We start from the raw sequence: 20,686 nt of genomic DNA, 5'->3' as shown, positions 1-20,686 counted from the left end.
AGTTTATGTTTATATTTTGTACCAGTCATGCATGTTTGATATGTTTTCTACGATTTGATTTTCCATTTTTTTGTACATTTTATATACTTTTTGTCACTTAGTTTGTAGTCGTAGTGTAGAATAAAGATTTTTTATCAAAAATTCTTTGAAAATTTCAATCTGAAAATGGTATGTATAATCTCACATTTTTTTTCAAAAACTCCTTTTTTAAAAGAAAATATGTATATAAGAACAGAAAAATTAACAAAATCTGTGTCTAGACGAGTCCCAGGTAGGGTCACAAAAACACCAAAATAGAAAAATCAGTCCCTCGTAGGGTGCCTATTTTTGGAAAATTTGGGGAAAAAGTAGAAAATTTTGGAACTTCGGTCCCATTCAGGGTCACTTTTTTCGCAAATTTCGAGTCCCGCGTAGGGTCCATTTTTCGAACCTCAGCGAAGCAACCCCGTCGGTCGACAAGGGTAGTACCCCCCGGGTGGTTTACCTTCTTTGAAGGAATGATAAGGGAATCTAATATCCAATAGAGCTCAGCAATAGAGGTTTTCATGTTTTTTTAAGTTACATAACAAACCAACGTTCGAATTGCGTAAGCGATCACCTCTACAGATTCAAACGTTTGCTTCCATAATGGTGGAAATTACGTAACTATGCAAAAGATGAAACAGATGTCTTTTAACAATCTGGGGATTCTTGTAATTTCGTTTCGAAGTGCTTTACCCCGTTTCCACACTACATGTTTTTTTTATAAGCAAGTGTATGCCCCTTGGTCAGGCTTGTGTATGCTTAAAAGTTTTTGAAGCATCCAGGCATAGTTTATGCTTATTATATGCTTATGAATCATGCTTATGATTCCCCTCGAGCCAAGTTTTTAGTGAAATTTCAGAAATTATGTAAAAATTTGTTCAGATTTTGGGAGCAGTGGATTGTAGGAAACCGTGGAAAGTCTTTTTTTTTTACTTGACCTCTACCAAACCTTTTTAAACAGATAAAAATGACAACTGGAAAAATATTTTAGGCTAACATATATGCTTATATTATGTTTAGGAATTCTGCAAATCTGAGCCTTCATATGCTTATAAGCGTTATGCTTATAAAAAAAAAACATGTATATTTATTTGATCAATTTATTTCAATTCAGAACACTTTTTCGTTGACCAAACAGTGAGATATTCGATAATACTAAGTGCAAGTTTTCGAGAATTCTTTTATTTTTTGGCCATTTTGTTAAAATTCCGAATTGTAAGAATCGAACAAAAATGTCTATTTCTGATACGAAATCGATTTTAGGATTGCGAAATACCGGATAGATTTGGTAAGGGGTTACCGAAATTCCAAAGTAAAAACGGTCGATTCCTGCAATACCGAAATAGTTTTCATTACCAAACCTTTATTTTCATCCACCTTGTTCGTGAGCTGCAATCAGTGCCAAAATATTTGGCTGTAAACAGTGATTTTCATTACTGTTTATGAAAGCCCTGGTCCCCCTAAACACCCCTGTCTCAGTGCCCCGGTGGAACCTTTTCCCTCAGTGGGGATGAAAATTTCTATCGAAATTGCAATGGGGATAGAAAATCTATTGTTTCCAGCTCAAAAATTCCACTGGGGATGGTTTTGGAGTCCAATTTTTTCCATTCAATTTTCAATGGGGATAGAATCATAGGGAAATTTCCCAGTGGGGTTGAAAATGTAGGGTATTTTTTCCATCGGGGACGATTTTTTGGCCTATTTTTCCACCGGGGCGGGGGGTCCACCGGGTCTCTGACATAGGGGTGTCCCTAACTTTAATGGTTGGAGTTGCTGTTTGTGGCTTACTGCAAACATATTATTGCACTGATCGTAGATTCTCTGTATTTTATCATGTAATTTATAGCGCGAATGTATTTCTGTTCATCTTGGTCAAGCTGGCATACAAATAGGGAATGCGTGTTGGGAACTATATTGTTTGGAGCATGGAATCCAACCTGACGGTCAAATGCCTTCAGACAAAACTATTGGAGGTGGAGATGATTCATTTAACACTTTCTTCAGTGAAACTGGAGGAGGAAAACACGTTCCAAGAGCTATATTCACCGACCTTGAACCGACGGTAGTGGGTAAGAAACTTTTTATAAAGTTTTCATTCATGTTTTCAATAATATATAATTTTCAGGCTAAACTATCGGCTAAAAAAGTCTTTTGTTCGAACCTTCAGCAATTCTTTTAACCTTCAACGATTCTGCTAAACGTTAAAACAAAGAGTTTTCCAACCTTAACAGATTTTTCCAGAATCTTCCAGCCTGGAAGGGTTGTGTTTCTTTCTATTTTTAACAGTTAGAGCTTTCGTATGGAAGTATCGTATCAAAAATTACCGTGAAAAGCACAGGTCGAAATCATATATCGACGCTGTGCCGACGAATCGAGATTCTATTCAGCGCGAAATCAACGAAGACAAAAGTAACCATGACGACCATCCAAGATCTTGGATGAAGTTCAAAGTTGATATTTTTCTTTCCGTCGTTGAAAACACAACTAAAAAATATCATCAATGCTTTAGAGTCAGTGATAGAGAATCATAACATAAAGTCTGTCTATTATTTCGATTCAATTAAAGTGACATTTCCATAATTAATAATTTAGTAATTACTGTTATACATTTGAGGATAATCTAAAAGATTTCTTTCGAAATAAACTCATTTCAATTACACTTGGAGGTTTCTGGGGAATTCGCCAATAGTAAACTGCATACTTATACCGAAAGCAGCCGGCGAGGCAACCTTTTTTTTCGATGTGTTCTGAGAGCATGTTTCAGCTAGAAATTTTGATCTGTTCTGATCAGATCTTCGAAAATTAATCAGCTAGAAATATGATGTGTTCTGACGAGACAGGGGTATAATCAAAGTCATCTAACTTCATCTAACGTGTTCTTGTTGTCTAGAAAGCTTCAAAACACATCTTTTAAGGAGACGGGTATAATCAAGAGAAAATTGATGTAATCTTGTTGCCTAGTAACCCTAGAAATTTTCAGAACACATTTTTCGTGGAGAAAAACAAATATCTTACAAGTTTATCTTGGCAAACGGTTTTTCCTAGATTTTAGAACACATCAAACCATAAAGTAGTGATAAGTTTAGAGAGACAAATAGTGCGGTAAAGGTTTCCTAGAAATAAGAACACATCGTTTGTATAAAAAATTGAAAGGTCATAACATTTGGTCTCCTAGAAAATAAGAACACATATTTCTAAAAAATCTCTCCGCCGGCTGCTTCTGTTATACAGTCTGCTAGACATTAATAAGGTAATATTTGCTCTTCATCTTTGATTCTTCCTAAATTAATTAGATTGACACATGCGCGATAAAATTTCTATTATTGGTCTTCAGAGGTTAATATATTCTTTGAAAACTTAACCTCCGATACTCAGAGTAATCAAAAATGGTTTAGTGATAAAAAAATGATAGGTGGGGAACACATTTCTTTTATAAGAACCAGTAATTTTGGCTTGGGCTGGGGTGTTCTTAAATTTTTGATTTTTTAGGCTTAAATGTTCTTACGGTGTTCTTAAAACTTAGTTTCTTTTATTTAAAAACTAAAAATATGTTCAAAAACTGTCATACAATCAGTACTTTCTAAGTAATTTCTGAAATCTCAGGCTTAGGATTGTTCTTAATTTGTTCTTAGGTTTTTACCAATTTTCAGCCTCGTGCTCTTATAAGATTATTCTTACCGCAAAAAAAGTGTAACATAAGAGGAAGGAAAATCAACTTATTATAATAAAATTCTTGTTTTAAAGGTTTTGTTTTTACATAAGTGTTCCCGTTTCATATCAGACACATATTTTATATCAGGACAGTGTCTCCCTATTGTTATATTGTGCTGATATAAGCAAAAAATGCCTTTCTTTTTTCTCTTTCTGACCAATCTTGCTCCACATCCGTATCAATTCAAAATCAAAAACTTGTAAATTAAAATTGACGAGTAAGAAAACGATATCAATCTTATTTAAAAACAAAACCTTTACCTTTAGACGAGGTTAGAAGTGGAACATACCGAAAACTCTTCCACCCGGACCAACTGATCTGCGGAAGAGAAGATGCAGCCAATAATTATGCTAGAGGACATTACACTGTTGGAAAAGAATTGATCGATGTTTTGGTTGACCGAATTAGACTATTGTCCGAAAATTGTATAGGTATGTTAGCCTAACACTATATTTTTTACTGGTTTTGTAGATTATCCTGAGGGAGGGAGGGAGGTTCAGGCAAATTGACCGACGGGTATGTGAGATGGTCGAGGGTATGTTTTAAGATAGCAGGAATAAATCCACTGTGAGCAGGATGAAAGTTTCAGCACATCCTGGAAAACAGGCTCAGTTATGCTTAAGTTATATTTTTGGAATCAAGCTCAAATTATGCTTTTGATAGCATATTTTTCGAAAAAATATAGTTTTGTAAAATTGAAAAGAAAAATGACCTTGTATACAACCCAGAACTATGAATGACTAATGATCAAAGCTCAGATATGTTAATGATACTTTTTTATCAAATCCAGGTTTCAGTATGCTATTAAACGTTAGGCTTATGAAAAACATGTACTTTTGGAAATTTGTTTAGGTCTGCAAGGATTTCTGGTTTTCCATTCTTTTGGAGGAGGAACAGGATCTGGTTTCACATCTCTTCTCATGGAAGCTTTGTCTGTTGAGTACGGTAAAAAGTCCAAATTGGAATTCGCAATCTATCCAGCACCACAAATCTTCACAGCTGTCGTAGAACCTTACAATGCGATTCTGATGACGCATACAACGTTGGAACATACCGATTGTACATTCATGGTTGACAATGAAGCCATTTACGATATCTGTCATCGTAACATTTGTATTGAACGTCCAACTTATACTAACTTGAACCGTTTGATTGGTCAAATCGTCTCCTCTGTCACTGCTTCTTTGAGATTCGATGGTGCCTTGAATGTTGATTTAAACGAATTTCAAACCAATTTGGTGCCATATCCTAGAATCCATTTTCCATTGGCTACTTATGCTCCATTGATGTCTGCCGAAAAAGCATTCCATGAGCAAGTATGTTTTTGCGTAATATTTCATAGATGCATAGTTCGTATAAAAAACTCCGGTCTGGAGGGATAAGCTGGAGTTTTTACAAGCTCTTATTTGATTTGGTTGGTCGTTAACCTTTAATAAAACACTTTTGTTATTTTTTCTAAAGAACGCGTCATCTCTGTTACTTTTAATGACCAATTAGTGAAGTATCTTATAAAAACTCCAGAACATCCCGGTCTGGAAGCCTTTTGTTCCTTTATATTGTTTCAAACTTAGACTTGCGTTTAGAAATTAGTTTTTTTTTCTCACTTTCTGATCATGTGATTAACTTTTGAACCAATGCCGATAGAAGTATTTGATAACGTGATAAAGAACTTAGCAAATCGATTTTTATAATCGTTATTAAAGTTAACAAATAGTTACAGCAACAGTTCAGACCAGTACTTTTTATACGGGTTTTGATAAATTACTATGCTGTTTCCTCGATTCAGGAACATAAAGGGAGTCTTGTTTTCTTATCATATCCTAATACCGCTTACTATAGAGTACATATTGTAAGTAGATAGCCCAGCAATCCAACACTTTTAGACAGTTTTCGATTGTTTGCACAGGGTCCACGACCAGCCGGCTCGAATATCCATGAACATGAGCGGAGCATCGGACGGGGCAGGGATGCGAACTGAAACCTTTAGTTTCAGCAGCTGGCTCTTTGATGAGCTTAACTAACTGACAGAGCTAATCTCGGGGGGGGGGGGTTACTAAAGCAAAGCTGGTTACGGATATGCGCCGCTGGTCAGGGTACCTTTTTCACCTCCATGAGTCCCAGGTAGGGTCGCAAAAACACCAAAATAGAAAAATTAGTCCCTCGTAGGGTGTCTATTTTGGAAAATTTGGGTAAAAAGTAGAAAATTTTGCAATTTCAGTCCCATTCAGGGTCACTTTTCCCTCAAATTTTGGCAATTTCTTTCAAAAAACCAGTCCCACGTAGGGTCCATTTTTCGAACCTCAGCGGAGCATCCCCGTCAGTCGGCAAGGGTAGTTACCCCCGGGGGAGCTAATCATCATACAACTCGATTGTCCATCTTAAGTCGAGTTAAAACTTTCAGAGCCTACTTGAATACCCAGTTCTATTTAATTGCTGTGACCATAGTGATTTTTTTTATATTTTGCACGTACAAAAATACTACAACCTACCTGATGTAGCCCTCAAACTTAAGCATTTCATACATTTTCTGTTACGTTAACCATGTTATGGTTGGCATTCTCGAATCTAAAAATTCTAAAATCTTAATGAAAGAATTTGAGGAAAAAGAAAATGAAGACTTCTGCGAAGAAAAGAATATCGACTTTAAAATCTCATTTCAGCGAAGAAAATACATTCTGAAAATATTTTTGCCCTAGATAGGGTATCTTTTCCCGAATCAAAAACATATTTTCGGAAAATTTTTGTAAAAACTACTTCTCTCAAAATCTCAAGAAAAGTGATTTTTGGCAAATGTTTCATGCACATTTTTTAAAGAAAAATAGTCTGTCCATACACCAATTAAGAAAACCATTCCGGAAAAAAAAATTCTACTTTCAAAAAAATTTACTTTTAGAGCCTTCAATATAAGATGGGTTTGTGTAGAATTCTGAATTTTTCAAGGCTACCTGACTGAAATTTTATTTATCATCACAGGTTTCTGTAGAAATGATAACTAAACAATGCTTCGAACCTGCCAATCAAATGGTCAAATGTGACCCTCGACATGGAAAATACATGGCTTGTTGTTTGCTCTATCGTGGTGATGTTGTCCCCAAAGACGTGAATTCTGCTATCAGTTTCATGAAGACCAAACGTAGCATTCAATTTGTTGATTGGTGTCCAACTGGATTCAAAGTTGGAATCAATTACCAGCCACCAACTGTTGTCCCAGGGGGTGATTTGGTCAGAACTCAACGCGCTGTATGTATGTTATCTAATACAACAGCTATTGTTGAGGCCTGGGCTCGACGTTGATCATAAGTTTGATTTAATGTATGCCAAACGTGCTTTTGTACATTGGTTCGTGGGAGAAGGTATTTCATTCTTTCGTTTCTTATCATTGGGTGAAATACACGTTTTTTTATAAGAACAAACTATATAAAAACATAAGACTTCGATGACCAAAATATTAAAAACAAGTTAAGAACATCCGAAAGGCTTAAAAATTTTTGAATGTTTTAATAAAAAAACGTGTAAGCTTCAAAAGTTTTGGAGTAATTGGGATTTGGACTGACTCTTCTGAAGTTTATTTCTGCACATTTATTTTGCTTGGCTTCTCGCCAAAATTATCAAATTCATTCCTCATTTGACCTGCATTTGATCTTATTTTCAGCTAAAATAACCTTAATAATTATCATTTCAATCAGTCATTTACAAAGAAAAATTCGCTCAAGCTTTAGAAACTTAAATTGACAAAAAATTATTAAACGGTTTGCAAGTCCGGGGGGGGGGGTATTTGGGCAAAAATGGGTGCTGAGTATGTGCGGACATTAAGGGTCGGGTTTTCCACCTTTCAAAGTCTCTCTAAGGGTTGGAAAATAAATCAGAAAGTTTTAAATTAGTCTCTCTAAGCGTCGGAGAATTCACGAATTTTAGGAAAATATTTTGATTTCGAGAGAAAAATTGTAAAAAGTCTCTCTAAAGGTAAAACATTTTTCAAATATCGAAGAAAGTTTTTCAAAAAAGTCTCTCTAAGGGTCGGTTTTCGGAGGTCCCGTCCGCACATACCCCTCATTCGCCAACCCAAGTACCCCCCTCCAAGGTTGCAAGTAGAGTAATAAATGTTAAATGTGCTGATTTAGTAATTTAAGAAACTCGAGCCTAAAATTGTTTAAGTTTTTTCCTGGTATTCGGCTAAATTTAAGTCAAACATTCTTAAAGAGGGGCTGTTTAAAAAAGTCTGAATAAAAATCCTGTCAAAATACAGCTTCAGTGATTTGTGAAAAACAAGAAAAAACTAGTTCATTTTCGCAATTGACAGAAATACTTGCAATAGAAATCTTGAAATATTTTACTGAATGTTTTTTTCTTTCCATGGTATTTCTCAATTTCTTAAGATTTTTATTGCTTCTTTTTGAGTAAGAAATGTTCTTTTGACTATTTTCCTGGACATTCAGAGTACTTTACCGTTCGGACTTGTTTGCAATAGATATTTAATAAATTGACGAGGAGAGAAGTCTGGCAGAGGGGTTTAGTTTTGTTTTTGATAGGCTGTTGAATGAAAAATTAACGCTGACAAATTCTTGATTTTAGGCCGGGAATAAAGCATGAATATGAATTCAGCAACGGAACCTAAAAATGCCATTTATAGAGTATTTTTAACTGTAAATTGCCAATTAGCCCCCTATAAGTCTCAATAATTTCACATAAATGTCATTTTATGCTTCAGGTGTCTATTTCTTGGTAAATTTAGATTTAATTTTTATCCTAAGGATTTATCGTTAAAATGTTTAAGGGTGATTTCCCCAAAAAAGCGTTAAGAATATCTTTGATGAAATGAAGAATAAAACATTTTTATAAAAAAGTGGTCAGTCTGTGAAACGAACTTTTAGACTTTTTCGCCGAGCTTATATAAAACCCCTGCTGTAGCAGACGGTTTTTTTCCAGGATTGTTGGTTAAACATTTTCAAAGTAGATTCCTTCCTTCCAAGGAGCTGAAGTCAATTCAAAAAAACCCCTGTGTCACAGACCCGCTGGTAGAAAAATTGGCAAAAATTTAGTCCCAGTGGGGAAAATACCCTAGAATTTCAGCACCACTGAGAAATTGACTTTGATTTCTTCCCCATTCGAAATCCATTGCTTAGAAATTGCACTCAAAAACCATCCCCATTGGATTTTTTAATCCTTGGAACAATAGAATTTTTATCCCCATTGAGATTTCAATCGAAAATTTTATCCCCGTTGCAAGAAAAAGTTTCACCGGGGCTGTGAGACAGGGGTGTTCAAAGGAAACCCTGTAATACGTAATACATGAACAAAAAGGAAAAACATCGCGTGCTGGCTTGATTTAAAGGTGAACACGCGATGTGATATGTGCGAGGGTTCTGCTTTTAAGTTGTTTTTGTAGACATTACGACTTACCTGTTATCTTCTAAGCCGTTGTCAAATCTCGAAAACGAGATATCATATAGATTTTTCCTTGTGCAGTATTACCCATTTAGTTTAAAGCCCCGAAGGGACAAGAGTAGAAACTTTTGGATGGGAAATAAAGCTACTTAATTTCCCATCTAGAACATTAGCACGTGATTTTTACACAAACACTGGCGGATTAAAAGTAAAGTCTATTGCTAGATTTCAAAAAAATGCAGTCCTCAAAAACATAGGAACATCTAGATACAATCCATCATCATGAGTGTGGCGCGTTCTAGGCACGTTCTGGATGGGAAATAAGTGGCTTCACTTTTCCTTTCCTGATAATGGTTAAAGGCTCTACTCTAGGCCTTCGCGCTTTAAACTCAATGGTATTACCTCCAATACTGAAAATTATTTTACCAATCTTCTCCCACGATATACACTTTCTTGTATATGATGCTCGGCTGTTAATACATTTTTGAGTTTCAAGTTTTTCTTATTCTGTTCTTATTTATAGTTTGAAATTAATGTATTTTAGGCTTTGCAACCAATTTTGAACACTCAATTGCTTGAAATTGCATGAATTTCAGTCTCAGCATTGTTCTTAAATCGTTCTTATTTTTTGGCGATTTTGAGTCAAATTATTCTTGTAAAAATGTTCTTATAAAGTAAAAGGAGTGTATCATGCATCCTTTAACTTTTGTAAAATTGAAAAATATCAGAGTGCAATAACGGGTGTAAGTAATAAGCAAGAGGGATTTTTCAAATTTATTTGGCAAAATCTGTGTACGCGGGACGTAAATTTGTATATGTTCAGAAAAATGTCCCCAAAAGTGCTACCTCCAACCGAAAAATGTCAACTTTGCTCTAAATAGAAGAATAGCTGTTTAACCAGCCAAAAGAAGCATTTACCTCGTAAATTTTATTGAAAATTAATTTTAGTAAAACTTTGGTTACTGTTTTTGTCGTTTTTTTCTTAATATACATTTAAAAAAAAAAAGTAAAAGTGTTACTAAAATTATATCGAGTTGGATGGAATTGCGGAAACGAGTACCCCCTGAACCAGCCTTAACCATAGATTTATAAAGCCCGAAGGGCTAGATGGAGTGCTTTAAGCTCTTCCAAGCAAAAAAAAAAAAATGAATATCGCAGAAAATATTGCTGTTATTGTTTTCAAAAACCCACAAAGCTTTCTGATTGGTCAAGCGCTGAAATTCTATCGTAATGTCACGTGACTTAGGTAGGATTTTCTACCTAACCTCGGCACACTTTTCAGCAAAAGCACGATATCTAGCCCTTTGGGCTTTATAAATCTATGGCCTGAACCCCAACTTTTCATAGTATCGGATGATTCGGGGACTGTCAAGCTTTAATGATTATTTTTTCCCTAAAGGAATGGAAGAAGGTGAATTTTCAGAGGCTCGTGAAGATTTGGCTGCTCTTGAAAAAGATTACGAAGAAGTTGGATTGGATTCGTATGATCAAGAAGAAGAAGATGATAATGAGTACTAAAAAAACTTTTCATACAAAACATTTTAAAATTCATTTGGATTAACGAGACTAGGCACTAGAGTTTCCATACAAAACATTGTAAACTTCGCTTGGATTGACGAGACTAAATTCTGTATTGGCTAACGAAGTATAAATACTATGCTTTTATGGAATATATTGTAAATTTAGCTTCAGTAAGTCTGGCAATAGTACATAACATGTAAGAAAGAATCATTTTTCCTGAAGAAATTTCATTCGCCTCCGCAAAAGCTCTGATTTAACGGCCCAAGACCTGAATTACCGGCCCAAGACCTGCGAAGCTTTGCGATTTTTTAGACTTATGCTTTTTTTATAAATGATCCGTTATTCCTACTTCCATTTGATGATCTTACAATTAATGTATTCTACTAGTTTTTTTAACTTTTCCGGCCGATGATTTAGCTCTTGAGCCGCTATAAATTCTAAAGTCAGGGCAAAAACTAAAAGTCGCAAAATTTCGCAGGTCTTGGACCTTTAATTCAGGGCTTGGGCCGCTTACGGAAAATATTTTATCCGCTTCCTAGATACATATTTGCAAAATTTTCAAAAGCCTTAAACAAAGACAACTGAATTCTATGAAAATTGGGATTTTTCGGTAAAACCAATTTTGGGTCGTCTTAGACAGTAAACTTGGTTAATTTTTTACAAATTCTACCAACAGTCATATCGAACTTCCACTAAAACGGAGCCTAAAAACATGTAAATTTTTCTAGGAGCCTGGTTAAATATAGATTAATCTTTATCACGCTTAAAATAGTCAAGGGCACTGAGAAACTTGAAAGGAGATTGAAAGAAAGACTTTGTGCGTGGGCCCAAGAGAAAATGCAACGGAATAGATTTCCACTTCAAGAATTTATTGAAAATCATTGGTATATAATGTTTTAAGGACAATTTAATATAAAGTTAAAATTGAAATTATTATAATACCAAAAACGATTTGAGATCTTCAAATACATCTCCTATTATAAAGTAAAGAAAGTCTATATCGGGTCAGTATTTTGGTTCTTTTTGTTAATACTACCACTAGTGACTGTATAGAAAGTATTGGAAACAGCTTTTTTTATCAGTAGGGAGCCATTAAATACATATTTTTTTCATGCCAGAAACCTTTTAAAAATCCACTTCGTATTAAATATGACTTTTGTAGAACCTTAAAAGTAAGGTAACTCGATGTGTGGTGGTTGACACAGATATCTTAAATAAAACACTATATAGAGCTACTCCGTCCCAATTTTAATCAAAATAATCCGCCATCTTTGATAAGTAGATCATAGTTCGGTGCCAGCAATTTGAGCGATCAAGCCCTATTTTTCTCTTCGTCGCTTCGCGCTATTCAGGTCTTTTTGCTTGGTTGAACAAATTGCCGGTACCAAACTGTGGCCTACTGTGATCTACCTTCAACAAAGATGGCGCATTATTTTGCTTCACCTGCCGTTGCTTGGAAAATACAAATTAGCTATCTAGTGTTTTATATTAGATATCTATGAGTAGTTGAACATATATATTGCATAACTACAACAAAAATTTTCACTGGATTCACAAATTCTAATGCAGACAACATCTATGCTCCTAAAGTTTGAACATCTAAATTAAATCAACGTGATTTTTTTGACATATTGAAATGGTGTAATTGTTGTACTTGTATCTAAATATTTGAGGAGGCTGAAATTTAGCTAAATATGAGCGAAAAATCTGCCTTTACACGTTATTTTTGAAAATTTGTGACTATTTTAAGGCAAAGTATGTTCAAATCAAACGTTTTCGAGCACTTTCCAAAAGCAACATTTTTATTCAATTGAGCATAACTTTCGATCTGATTTAATAAATGACCCATCAAAATTTAAGTTTACTTTTCTTCTTTCCAATAAAATAGGAATGGTTCTTTTAAAATATTTAGATTTTGAGAAAATTAGTTTTAAAGAGAGAAACTTTTTTGTGGTGCACCCGGTACAAAATACGATCTCTCGCTTACCAAATCTTGAACGCAGTCTTGTATTTGTACAGTACAATATGAAATACAGCATTTATGTACACGCTTTTAGCCAATCAGATTGCTCATATTTTTCATGTTGATGATAATTCTTAATATTTTGGCCATTGAAGCCATATGTTATTATATAGTTTGCTCTTATAAAAAAACTGCTTGGCTCTTGCAGGCTCTTGCTTTACCTATCAATAACTGCAATTGCAAATAAACCTATGGTTCGGGATATAATTTTGTAATCTTACATTCGCAGATATTTTGAAAAGAAGAAATTCTTTTTGTCAGTGTTTAAAAAAGTTGATATATAATAGCAAAATGGCAGCGAATATTATGAAATTTTTGCTTTTGCTTAACATATTCCCAGCAACTATGGCAAAGGAACCTATCGTTTGGGACATTCTTGGATTGTTTACAATGACCAATTGTCAACCAGGATTCGAACATCATTGTTTAGATGCTCAATGGACTGCAGATATCTTATCACATCTTGTCCCTGATGAGAACCCTCTAAAATTGGATTATCACGAGAATAAAAGAAACAGGTAAATACACGTATTTCCTATTAGCAGATTCATGTAAAAAAGTCACGAAAAAACGTCGAGTAAAGCTCTGATTGGCTGAACATTGCACATATAAGCATATTTTTTCAAAATGTCTTTGCATGTCTCAGCCAATAGGAGCTTTACTCGTGACGTTTTATATGAATCTGCTAATATTAAATTTTTTATTCAGCTCGAAATATTTGATAAACACCTCCTTTTCACAAAACTGTTTCACAGACCCGGTGGGACGACCGCTCCACTCGAAAATTAAGCCAAAAAACTTTTCCCCGCTGTTCCATTTTTTTTGTCAAGAAAGCTCACAAAAATACTCATTAAATAGTTAAATAAGAATATTTTAAGAACATTCTTTAGGGTTAAAAACTTTTCATCATTTGATCTAAAAACTTCGTTTATGCAGTGTTTGTTTCTCTCTCGTGATGTAAATAGAAAACTGGATTATAAAGAGACACAATGTAACTTCCGATCAATACACGATACAATTTTTTATAAGAACATCTAAAATCTTTGAAGTCTTCGGATGTTCTTAGCTTTTTTAGTTTTGAGCCTTAAAGAGGTTCTTAACATGTTCTTATTTTAACATTTTTGTGAGTATTTCTGTCCATTTTCCTAAGAAATTGGGCGTTTTAGAGTGCGTGAAGTCTTAAGATGTTCTTAACTTATTTTTGATATTCTTGTACTTGAAGCCATGTGTTCTTACATAATTTGTTCTTATAAAAAACGTGTGTGCTACTTTCTGCAACAACTTTTGTAAGAAAAAGTTGTAGGGGTTTCACTTTATAGGAGGTGACGAAATTGGAAAAAAACTTTTCGTCATCACTTCTTTTAGCTCCCAATCAAAAACCCTTCCTTTTTGTAGGTATAACAAAGAAAAAAAAAGAACTAAAATGATTTCTATGTTTCTTTTTGTCAAAAAGTGGGTTTATTTTCATATTTACATGTACAGGTACAAGTACTATTGTATCATTGATATAAAGAACTCAATCAAAGCTGTCAACGATTTCGCTCTACCTTTCATCGAACACCCTGTCACAAACACGAGCGGGATGTGTTCCCATGGGAATGCCACAACAACGCACAATCGAGAAACAACTATCATCCTAACCTATATGTCTCATGAATTAACGCGATTCTTGAGTTATCTTCTCCTCAATGAAGATATACCTTTACTGTCTGTCACATGGCAGGAAATGTACCCTAGCATTTTAGTAGAGAAACCAACAAACATTTTCAGTTTTGAATGTAGTTATTCAAAAGGAAAATCAACAGAGACATTTCTGTCATCTCTTGGTGTTACTTACAGTGCAGTGTTCTACATAAAAGAATTTAAGGAAGACGATTCAGTGATCAGAAAGAATTGCACCGAAAGAAAAGATTCAGCATTCTGTCATCTCTCACACATGGAATATGCAGATAAATATCAATGTATCTTTAAAGGAAGAAATTTTGGCGGAAAGAAAATTTGGCGGATTTGGCGGATTTGGCCAGAATCCGCCAAATTAAGTTTCCACCAAAATTTATTTTTTCCTCCATCCGCCAAATTAAACTCCCGCCAAATTAATTGTATATAACGCATTCCCCAAATTGCTGCTTTTTCAGGCCTTTAAACAGGTTGTTTTACTTATTTGATAACGATTTTGGCCAAAAATATCCTGCAACCACCAAATTAAAATCCCTTCAAATTTATTTTTTCCAGCCATCCGCCAAATTAAATCCCCTCTGAACAAACTTATTCGACCATCCGCTAAATTAAATTTCCACCAAAATTTCTTCCTTTAAGGTATTAAGGAAATTTACATCGACCGCAATAATGAGACACAAGTGAACAACTCCATTGCTTTTGTCAAAGCGCACGAGAACCTGAGAGCGATTTATATTTATGGTTTATACACTACTTACAAGTCCTTCGGGTATCAAGACGCGTTTCACTATTTCTGGCACCCAGGTAAAACTTTTGTTTTGATTATTCGTTTTAACAATCGAAAATAGCAACCTGATTGGTACAGGGTTTGCGCCATTTCGTATTTTGATTGATTGCTTAACGGGGAAGCAATTTTTTTAAACAATTTTCATTTCAGACGCAAAAAACGATTTCTTTTTGGCTCCATACGTGAGACCTTACAATAACGAAACAGCGACCTATCAATCTCAAGAAAGCGACTTAAAACGAAGAAAACATTATAGACAGTTTCAAAATGTACCAGGTGAGGTTTCCATTCTTATAAAATATTTTACAATCACTAGGATTTCTTCATTAGGGAAATAATACTAGGGCGTGTCTCATGGTTTCTTTTTTTGTTTTATGGGATAAAAAGTGAGGAAAATACCCAAAAGACACGCTGACTTTGTCCCAGGGATGAAAGTAAGAGAAGCACAAATGGTATTAAAAGAAAAATGAGACACGAGAAAGCGTTTCAGGTTGGTGGGATGGAGCATGTTGCATTGCACCAACGCGGAAAAAATTTCTCGTGTCCCCAAGCCTTTAGTTGTTTAAATTCTTAACGTCAACCTGTACTAACAAAAACTTTTGGGACATGAGAAGTTTTTTTCGCGTTGGTGCAATGCAACATGCTCCATCCCACCAAATTGAAACGCTTTCTCGTATCTCCACCCCATTCTTCTTTCTACCAAAAAAAGTGAAATCGACAACACTTTTGATAACATTTGCGTGTCTCTCACTTTTGTCCTTGGGACAAAATCAGCGTGTCTTATTTTTTTCTCTTGTCCCCAAGCCTTAAATTCCGAATCGATCCCAAGAGGAGTCTTAAGTATTTTGATCAAAATCTGAGCAAATCTGTTTTTATCTTTTGTTATCAAAAAAGGACAAAATCTAACAAAAAGTTAAAACAATAGGCTTCCAGACTGGGGTTTTTGATACAGCCTATGCTTTGAAGCCATCGGAAAACTACCGTACTTACCTATAACAATCCAAAAGTTCCTTTAACAATCAAATGCGCCAAGATGATAAAACACAGCTGCACTGCAGCACTTATTCCAATATTTGCGATTTTACCGCTTTTGATTGTTAAGGGAGCTTTTGGATTTCAATAGGTAATACTATACCCTGCATTTCAAGAGGAATATTCTGTTTGTTTTAGGAGGAACACAGTTAGAAGAAATTATGTGGTTAATCACTGAATTCAAATATCTATTAGTCGAAGGTTATCCACAAATTTTGGATGGATTGAAATACGCATATCCTCAATTCTCTGGAATGACTACTGAGCAATGGCTTAGTATTGATGTAAGAGAATGCAACGGAGTCTTTTTAACTCGAATGTCTCCTTAACTCGAACAAGTTTTCTCGTCCCTTCAGTTAACAATGCCTTATGAACCTTACTCCATAACTTGGACAAGTTTGTTTTCCCGTGCGTGTTCGAGCTATACATCCCCTTCTCACTAACTTGGTGGAATTTTGCCTGCTAGTGGGGATAGACATAACGAACTGAAAATCGACGAGGATTGATATTCCCATATTCTTTTTAGCAGAGGATTTGAATTCTTTTGTGTTCAAGTCAGAAAATTCAGTAGGGATGGAAGAAATTACACAATATCTTTCAGTGAGGATCGTTCTATTTGATTAAGTCTTTAAAAAATTAAATTTTCAAGCTTAAATGAATGTTTTAATGATTTTCGTAATATGCTTAGTTTATGTAGTTAAAAATTGAAAATTGGTTTAAAATCCGTTGAAATTAGTGCTTTTTTGATAATTTCTTAAATCTGAGGCTCAGATTGTTCTTAGTTTGTTGCTAGGCCGATTCCCAGCCTGTTAAGATTCTTATAAAAAAGGCGTGTAGCAGCGAATCTTGAAAAAAATCTAGGACTACAATAACTAATATTCTCAACCATATTGTGTTACCTTAAAATGAAGAAATTTTGGCGGAAAGAAAATTTGGCGGATTTGACGGATTTCGCCAAAATCCGCCAAATTAAGTTCCCGCCAAAATTAAATTTTTCCTCCATCCACCAAAATAAATTCCCGCCAAATTTACTTTATCCAGCTATCAGCCAAATTAAATTCCCTTTAATTTAACCATAGGTAAACATAAGACAACATTTTGCCAATCAGATTGCTAGCAATAGCGAAGAGCTAAAAAAATTGCTTTACATGTGGAGAGGTATCACTTATCAAAAGGTTAGTATAGAAGTTATTATATCTATTTTTCAAGGTTTTCTACGGGAATAAAAGGAGCTTATTTTAGGCAGTGTCTTTACGCTGAGTCAGATGAAATTAAATGAATTAAAGCTACTTTTTTTACGCAACGATATCCTGCAAACAAGTGAAAGATCGAAAGTTGTTTCGAGATGTCACCTCACATTCTATTGCTTTTGCAAAACAAAAGAAATAGCAAAATTGATTTCGAGCAAATTTACAATCGAATGTTTTGATTATAAAGAAAACGTTCTATAGTAATATGCCTTATGAACTAAATCATTTAATCTCTCAAGGGACATAATCACCATGGGAATTGTTTGAATACGAGGACAGCGATGTCCGTGAAGTAATTTATGAAAAGGTAATTATCCCGATGAAGGGAGGGGTATGAGGCTTGAAAGTGACTTTGAAATTTGGCTGAATTTTTAGGCGTTTTCAGTTGATGACGTCATCAAAATAGGTAAAATGCTATGTCTCGAGATTGGATAGGCGTTGGGAGGTCGTTGACTCCTCACACTGGTGAAAATACTTTTCTTAGTACTTTTCTTTTCTTAAGTTTTCATTTAGGTTACAAACATATAGCTCTGGTTTCATTGAGCACTATGCAACATCAATCACAAATAATACTTTACTTTCAATTCATAAAAAAATGGAACGTTTTCTATCTTATAATTAACTTTGCTATTTTTTGGCCCAGCCGCGCAGCGCAAGTGGGCCTTTAAAAAGCAACTGGTCGAAAACTGGTTTTTGGCTTTGTCGGGGCCTGTGAGCGCAATAAGTTAACGAATCCAGGCTAAACAACGCCCAACCACCCGACCGCCTGTTTTTTGTCTCGTCTACCCGCGTGATATTTAGGCTGTCTCATATGGGATGGAGTTTAGTAACAGAGTCAAATTTATTTTATTTTTGGTTGCGAAATGAAGTGAAAACATGGTTATTTTCAAGATGGATTGAAATTTATATTACAGACTTGACACGGAATTTTTCCATGTAAACTGATTCAGAAATTTGTTAATGGATACTACAATGCAGCTCATGTGTAAATTTGAAAAAGATCGGAATATTTTTCATGGTGCTATGCATGATAATGGTCCTTTCTGCGTTTCTGGATCTGTCGCATTTAATGGCCGGTTGCTGGATTTTTCAAACTTGACACGTAATTTTTCCATGTAAACTGATTCTGGAATTTGTTAACGGATACTAAAATGCAGCATATATGTAAATTTGAATAAGATTGAAATATTTCAAATGATGCTAAGCATGAAAATGGTCATTTCTAGATCTGTTACATTTAACGTTGGGTGACTGGATTTTTCAAGCTCGACACAGAATTTTTCTAAGTAAACTGATTCAGGAATTTATTAATGGATACTTAAATGCAGCTTATGTGTTAAATTGAATAAGATTGAAACATTTTTCATGATTCTAGCGTGTGAAAATGATGATCCTTTCTTGATCATTTTTAAGGTCAGTGACATGGGAAGTTTGAATTTATTAACCAATGTTTTCTTTCATATTACCGTGTCAAAGTGCATAAGATTCCGGTTCCTGGTCTATAGTTCCACTTTCCACTTGAAAACGGAAAAAGATAAAAACGTTTTGGATAGCCAAAGAAGGAAATTTAGAAAGTTGGATGGTCATACAGAAGCGTCTCGCTTTTTTCGGGGCGATTTCTAGCAATATGACTGCCGGTATACCCGGGGAAAATAGCAGAATGATTACGGAAAATCGCCAGTAATTTTTACACTCTTTTTTTTCTTTGCAAAATTTTTGCACTTTGACGGTAGTATCAAAAATATAAAATGAATTTATTTTGTACATAATGTAGGCATGCAATAGCATAGCTTTTTTTGTTTTATTAAAATACTCTTCTGGTCACATTCATCACTAACTCGCTTTCATTTACCATTGCGGACTTTTTAGCGCATCTGCTTTCTTTTGTTTTGATATTTTGTTGGGCAAAGTTTGGAACATTTTTGGCTTTTCATTTTTGCACTTCGAGAGTATAAATCTGGTACTTTTCGCAAAACCCAAAACGCAGAAATTAGTCCCGCCAACATTACCGGTACTCGGTACGAATGAACATTCAGTTATTGCCACGTCAGCTTGGCCTTCACGCCGATACGGCTTCTTGTTTGTTTTACAAAAGCAATACAATGTGAGGTCACATCTCAAAACAACTTTCGATCTTTCACTTGTTGGCAGGACATCGTTGCGTAAAAAGAGTAGCTATAATTTATACTATCCCGTGTATAAGGTCAAGTGTGTTATAAGAAAATGGAACACATTCTTAAGAAAGCTTAGATTTTTGCATTGTTGTTTTTCATTTACAGGAAAGGGAAGAGAATCGCCGCGATCCTTACCTCTACAACGCGCAAAGACAATTAAATAAATCAGAACCGTTCTGCAATTTAACCAAACCACAATGTGGAAAAGGCGAAGAATTGATTCATGGTTTTTACAAAGAACCAAAATGGGTGAACAGTTTTGGATGGTTTTGTCAAAAGTGTCAGCACGGTATAAAAATTTTTTGAAAATTTTTGCGTTTTGCGAACGTTAAATTTTGCGAATTTTCGAAAGAAATTCATGAAGCTTGCGAAATATAATCCTCGCGGCCGAAGGTTTATTAACTTACTAAGTGAGCCACTGGCAAGGCCAGCTTGGACATTTTTGTTTTCTTTGTAACCCTTAGAGAGACTTTTGCAGGTCAAAGAACCGATCCTTACCACCTGCCTATATACTAGGCACCTACTTTTGCCTCAGTACCCCCATGGCTTCACACGACAAAATATGTAGAAGTGTCACTATCAAAATTTAAGTTTGTAAACTTTAAATCTTCAGGATTTTACAAAGAAGTCGTTGGAAATGATAAGTGCGGTGAATGTTTTGGTTTTTACGAGACAAATTTTGAAAGAACAACCTGTTTCGATCCGTATCAAGATCAATACATCAAAATGGATCAATTGGATGTCATTTTAATCTCCTCTCTCGTTTACATACTTATTCTACTTATTAATTTCGCCTTAGCGAAAGTATTACGATAGGCATTCAGCGGCGGTGTCCTCGGACGAAAATTTAGAAAACGAAAGTACTTGATACGGTGGACGAACTTACTAAGCTTAATTTACATTTTACATGTTCGTATAACCACGGACGATTTTCGCGGGTTTTCTTTGGATTACGTCATATATCTTTGTGTCTTTAGCTTCACAGTTTGGATTTTTTCTTTATTTTCTTATAAGCATATACTTTATAAGAATCAAATCAATAACTCTTGATAAACGGTGATATACCCTTCGGTAATTAGTTCTTACAAAGTAAACAAGGAT

At 34.9% G+C, this 20,686-nt stretch overlaps 1 protein-coding gene and 1 pseudogene across 1 annotated transcript; both read left to right on the top strand.

Annotated features, from left to right (window-relative positions):
- Positions 1–71: 71 nt before the first annotated feature.
- Positions 72–10,806, top strand: LOC136811818 (tubulin alpha-3 chain-like; annotated as a pseudogene).
- Positions 10,807–16,312: 5,506 nt separating this feature from the next.
- On the top strand, positions 16,313–20,401 carry LOC136811208 (uncharacterized). The gene is made up of 4 exons (XM_067067825.1): positions 16,313–16,445; positions 17,241–17,336; positions 19,691–19,874; positions 20,199–20,401. Exons 1-4 carry the CDS (start codon positions 16,323–16,325, stop codon positions 20,399–20,401), a joined length of 606 nt encoding a protein of 201 aa, XP_066923926.1. The 5' UTR covers positions 16,313–16,322.
- The last annotated feature ends 285 nt before the right edge of the window (positions 20,402–20,686 follow it).

This window comes from Clytia hemisphaerica, unplaced genomic scaffold (genome assembly GCF_902728285.1).
Source record: "Clytia hemisphaerica strain Z4C2 unplaced genomic scaffold, Clytia hemisphaerica genome assembly, whole genome shotgun sequence".
NCBI classification, from domain to species: domain Eukaryota; kingdom Metazoa; phylum Cnidaria; class Hydrozoa; order Leptothecata; family Clytiidae; genus Clytia; species Clytia hemisphaerica.
Note: the sequence above shows the minus strand (reverse complement) of the source record. Positions and strands in the feature narration are given on the sequence as shown.

Excerpts from the sequence above, each read along its gene's own strand:
- LOC136811208 (XM_067067825.1), top strand. The coding sequence starts at position 16,323 with ATGTGGTTAATCACTGAATTCAAATATCTATTAGTCGAAGGTTATCCA. Across the intron at positions 17,337-19,690 it reads GAGGTATCACTTATCAAAAG|GAAAGGGAAGAGAATCGCCG; the intron begins GTTAGTATAGAA and ends TTTCATTTACAG. Across the intron at positions 19,875-20,198 it reads TTGTCAAAAGTGTCAGCACG|GATTTTACAAAGAAGTCGTT; the intron begins GTATAAAAATTT and ends TTAAATCTTCAG.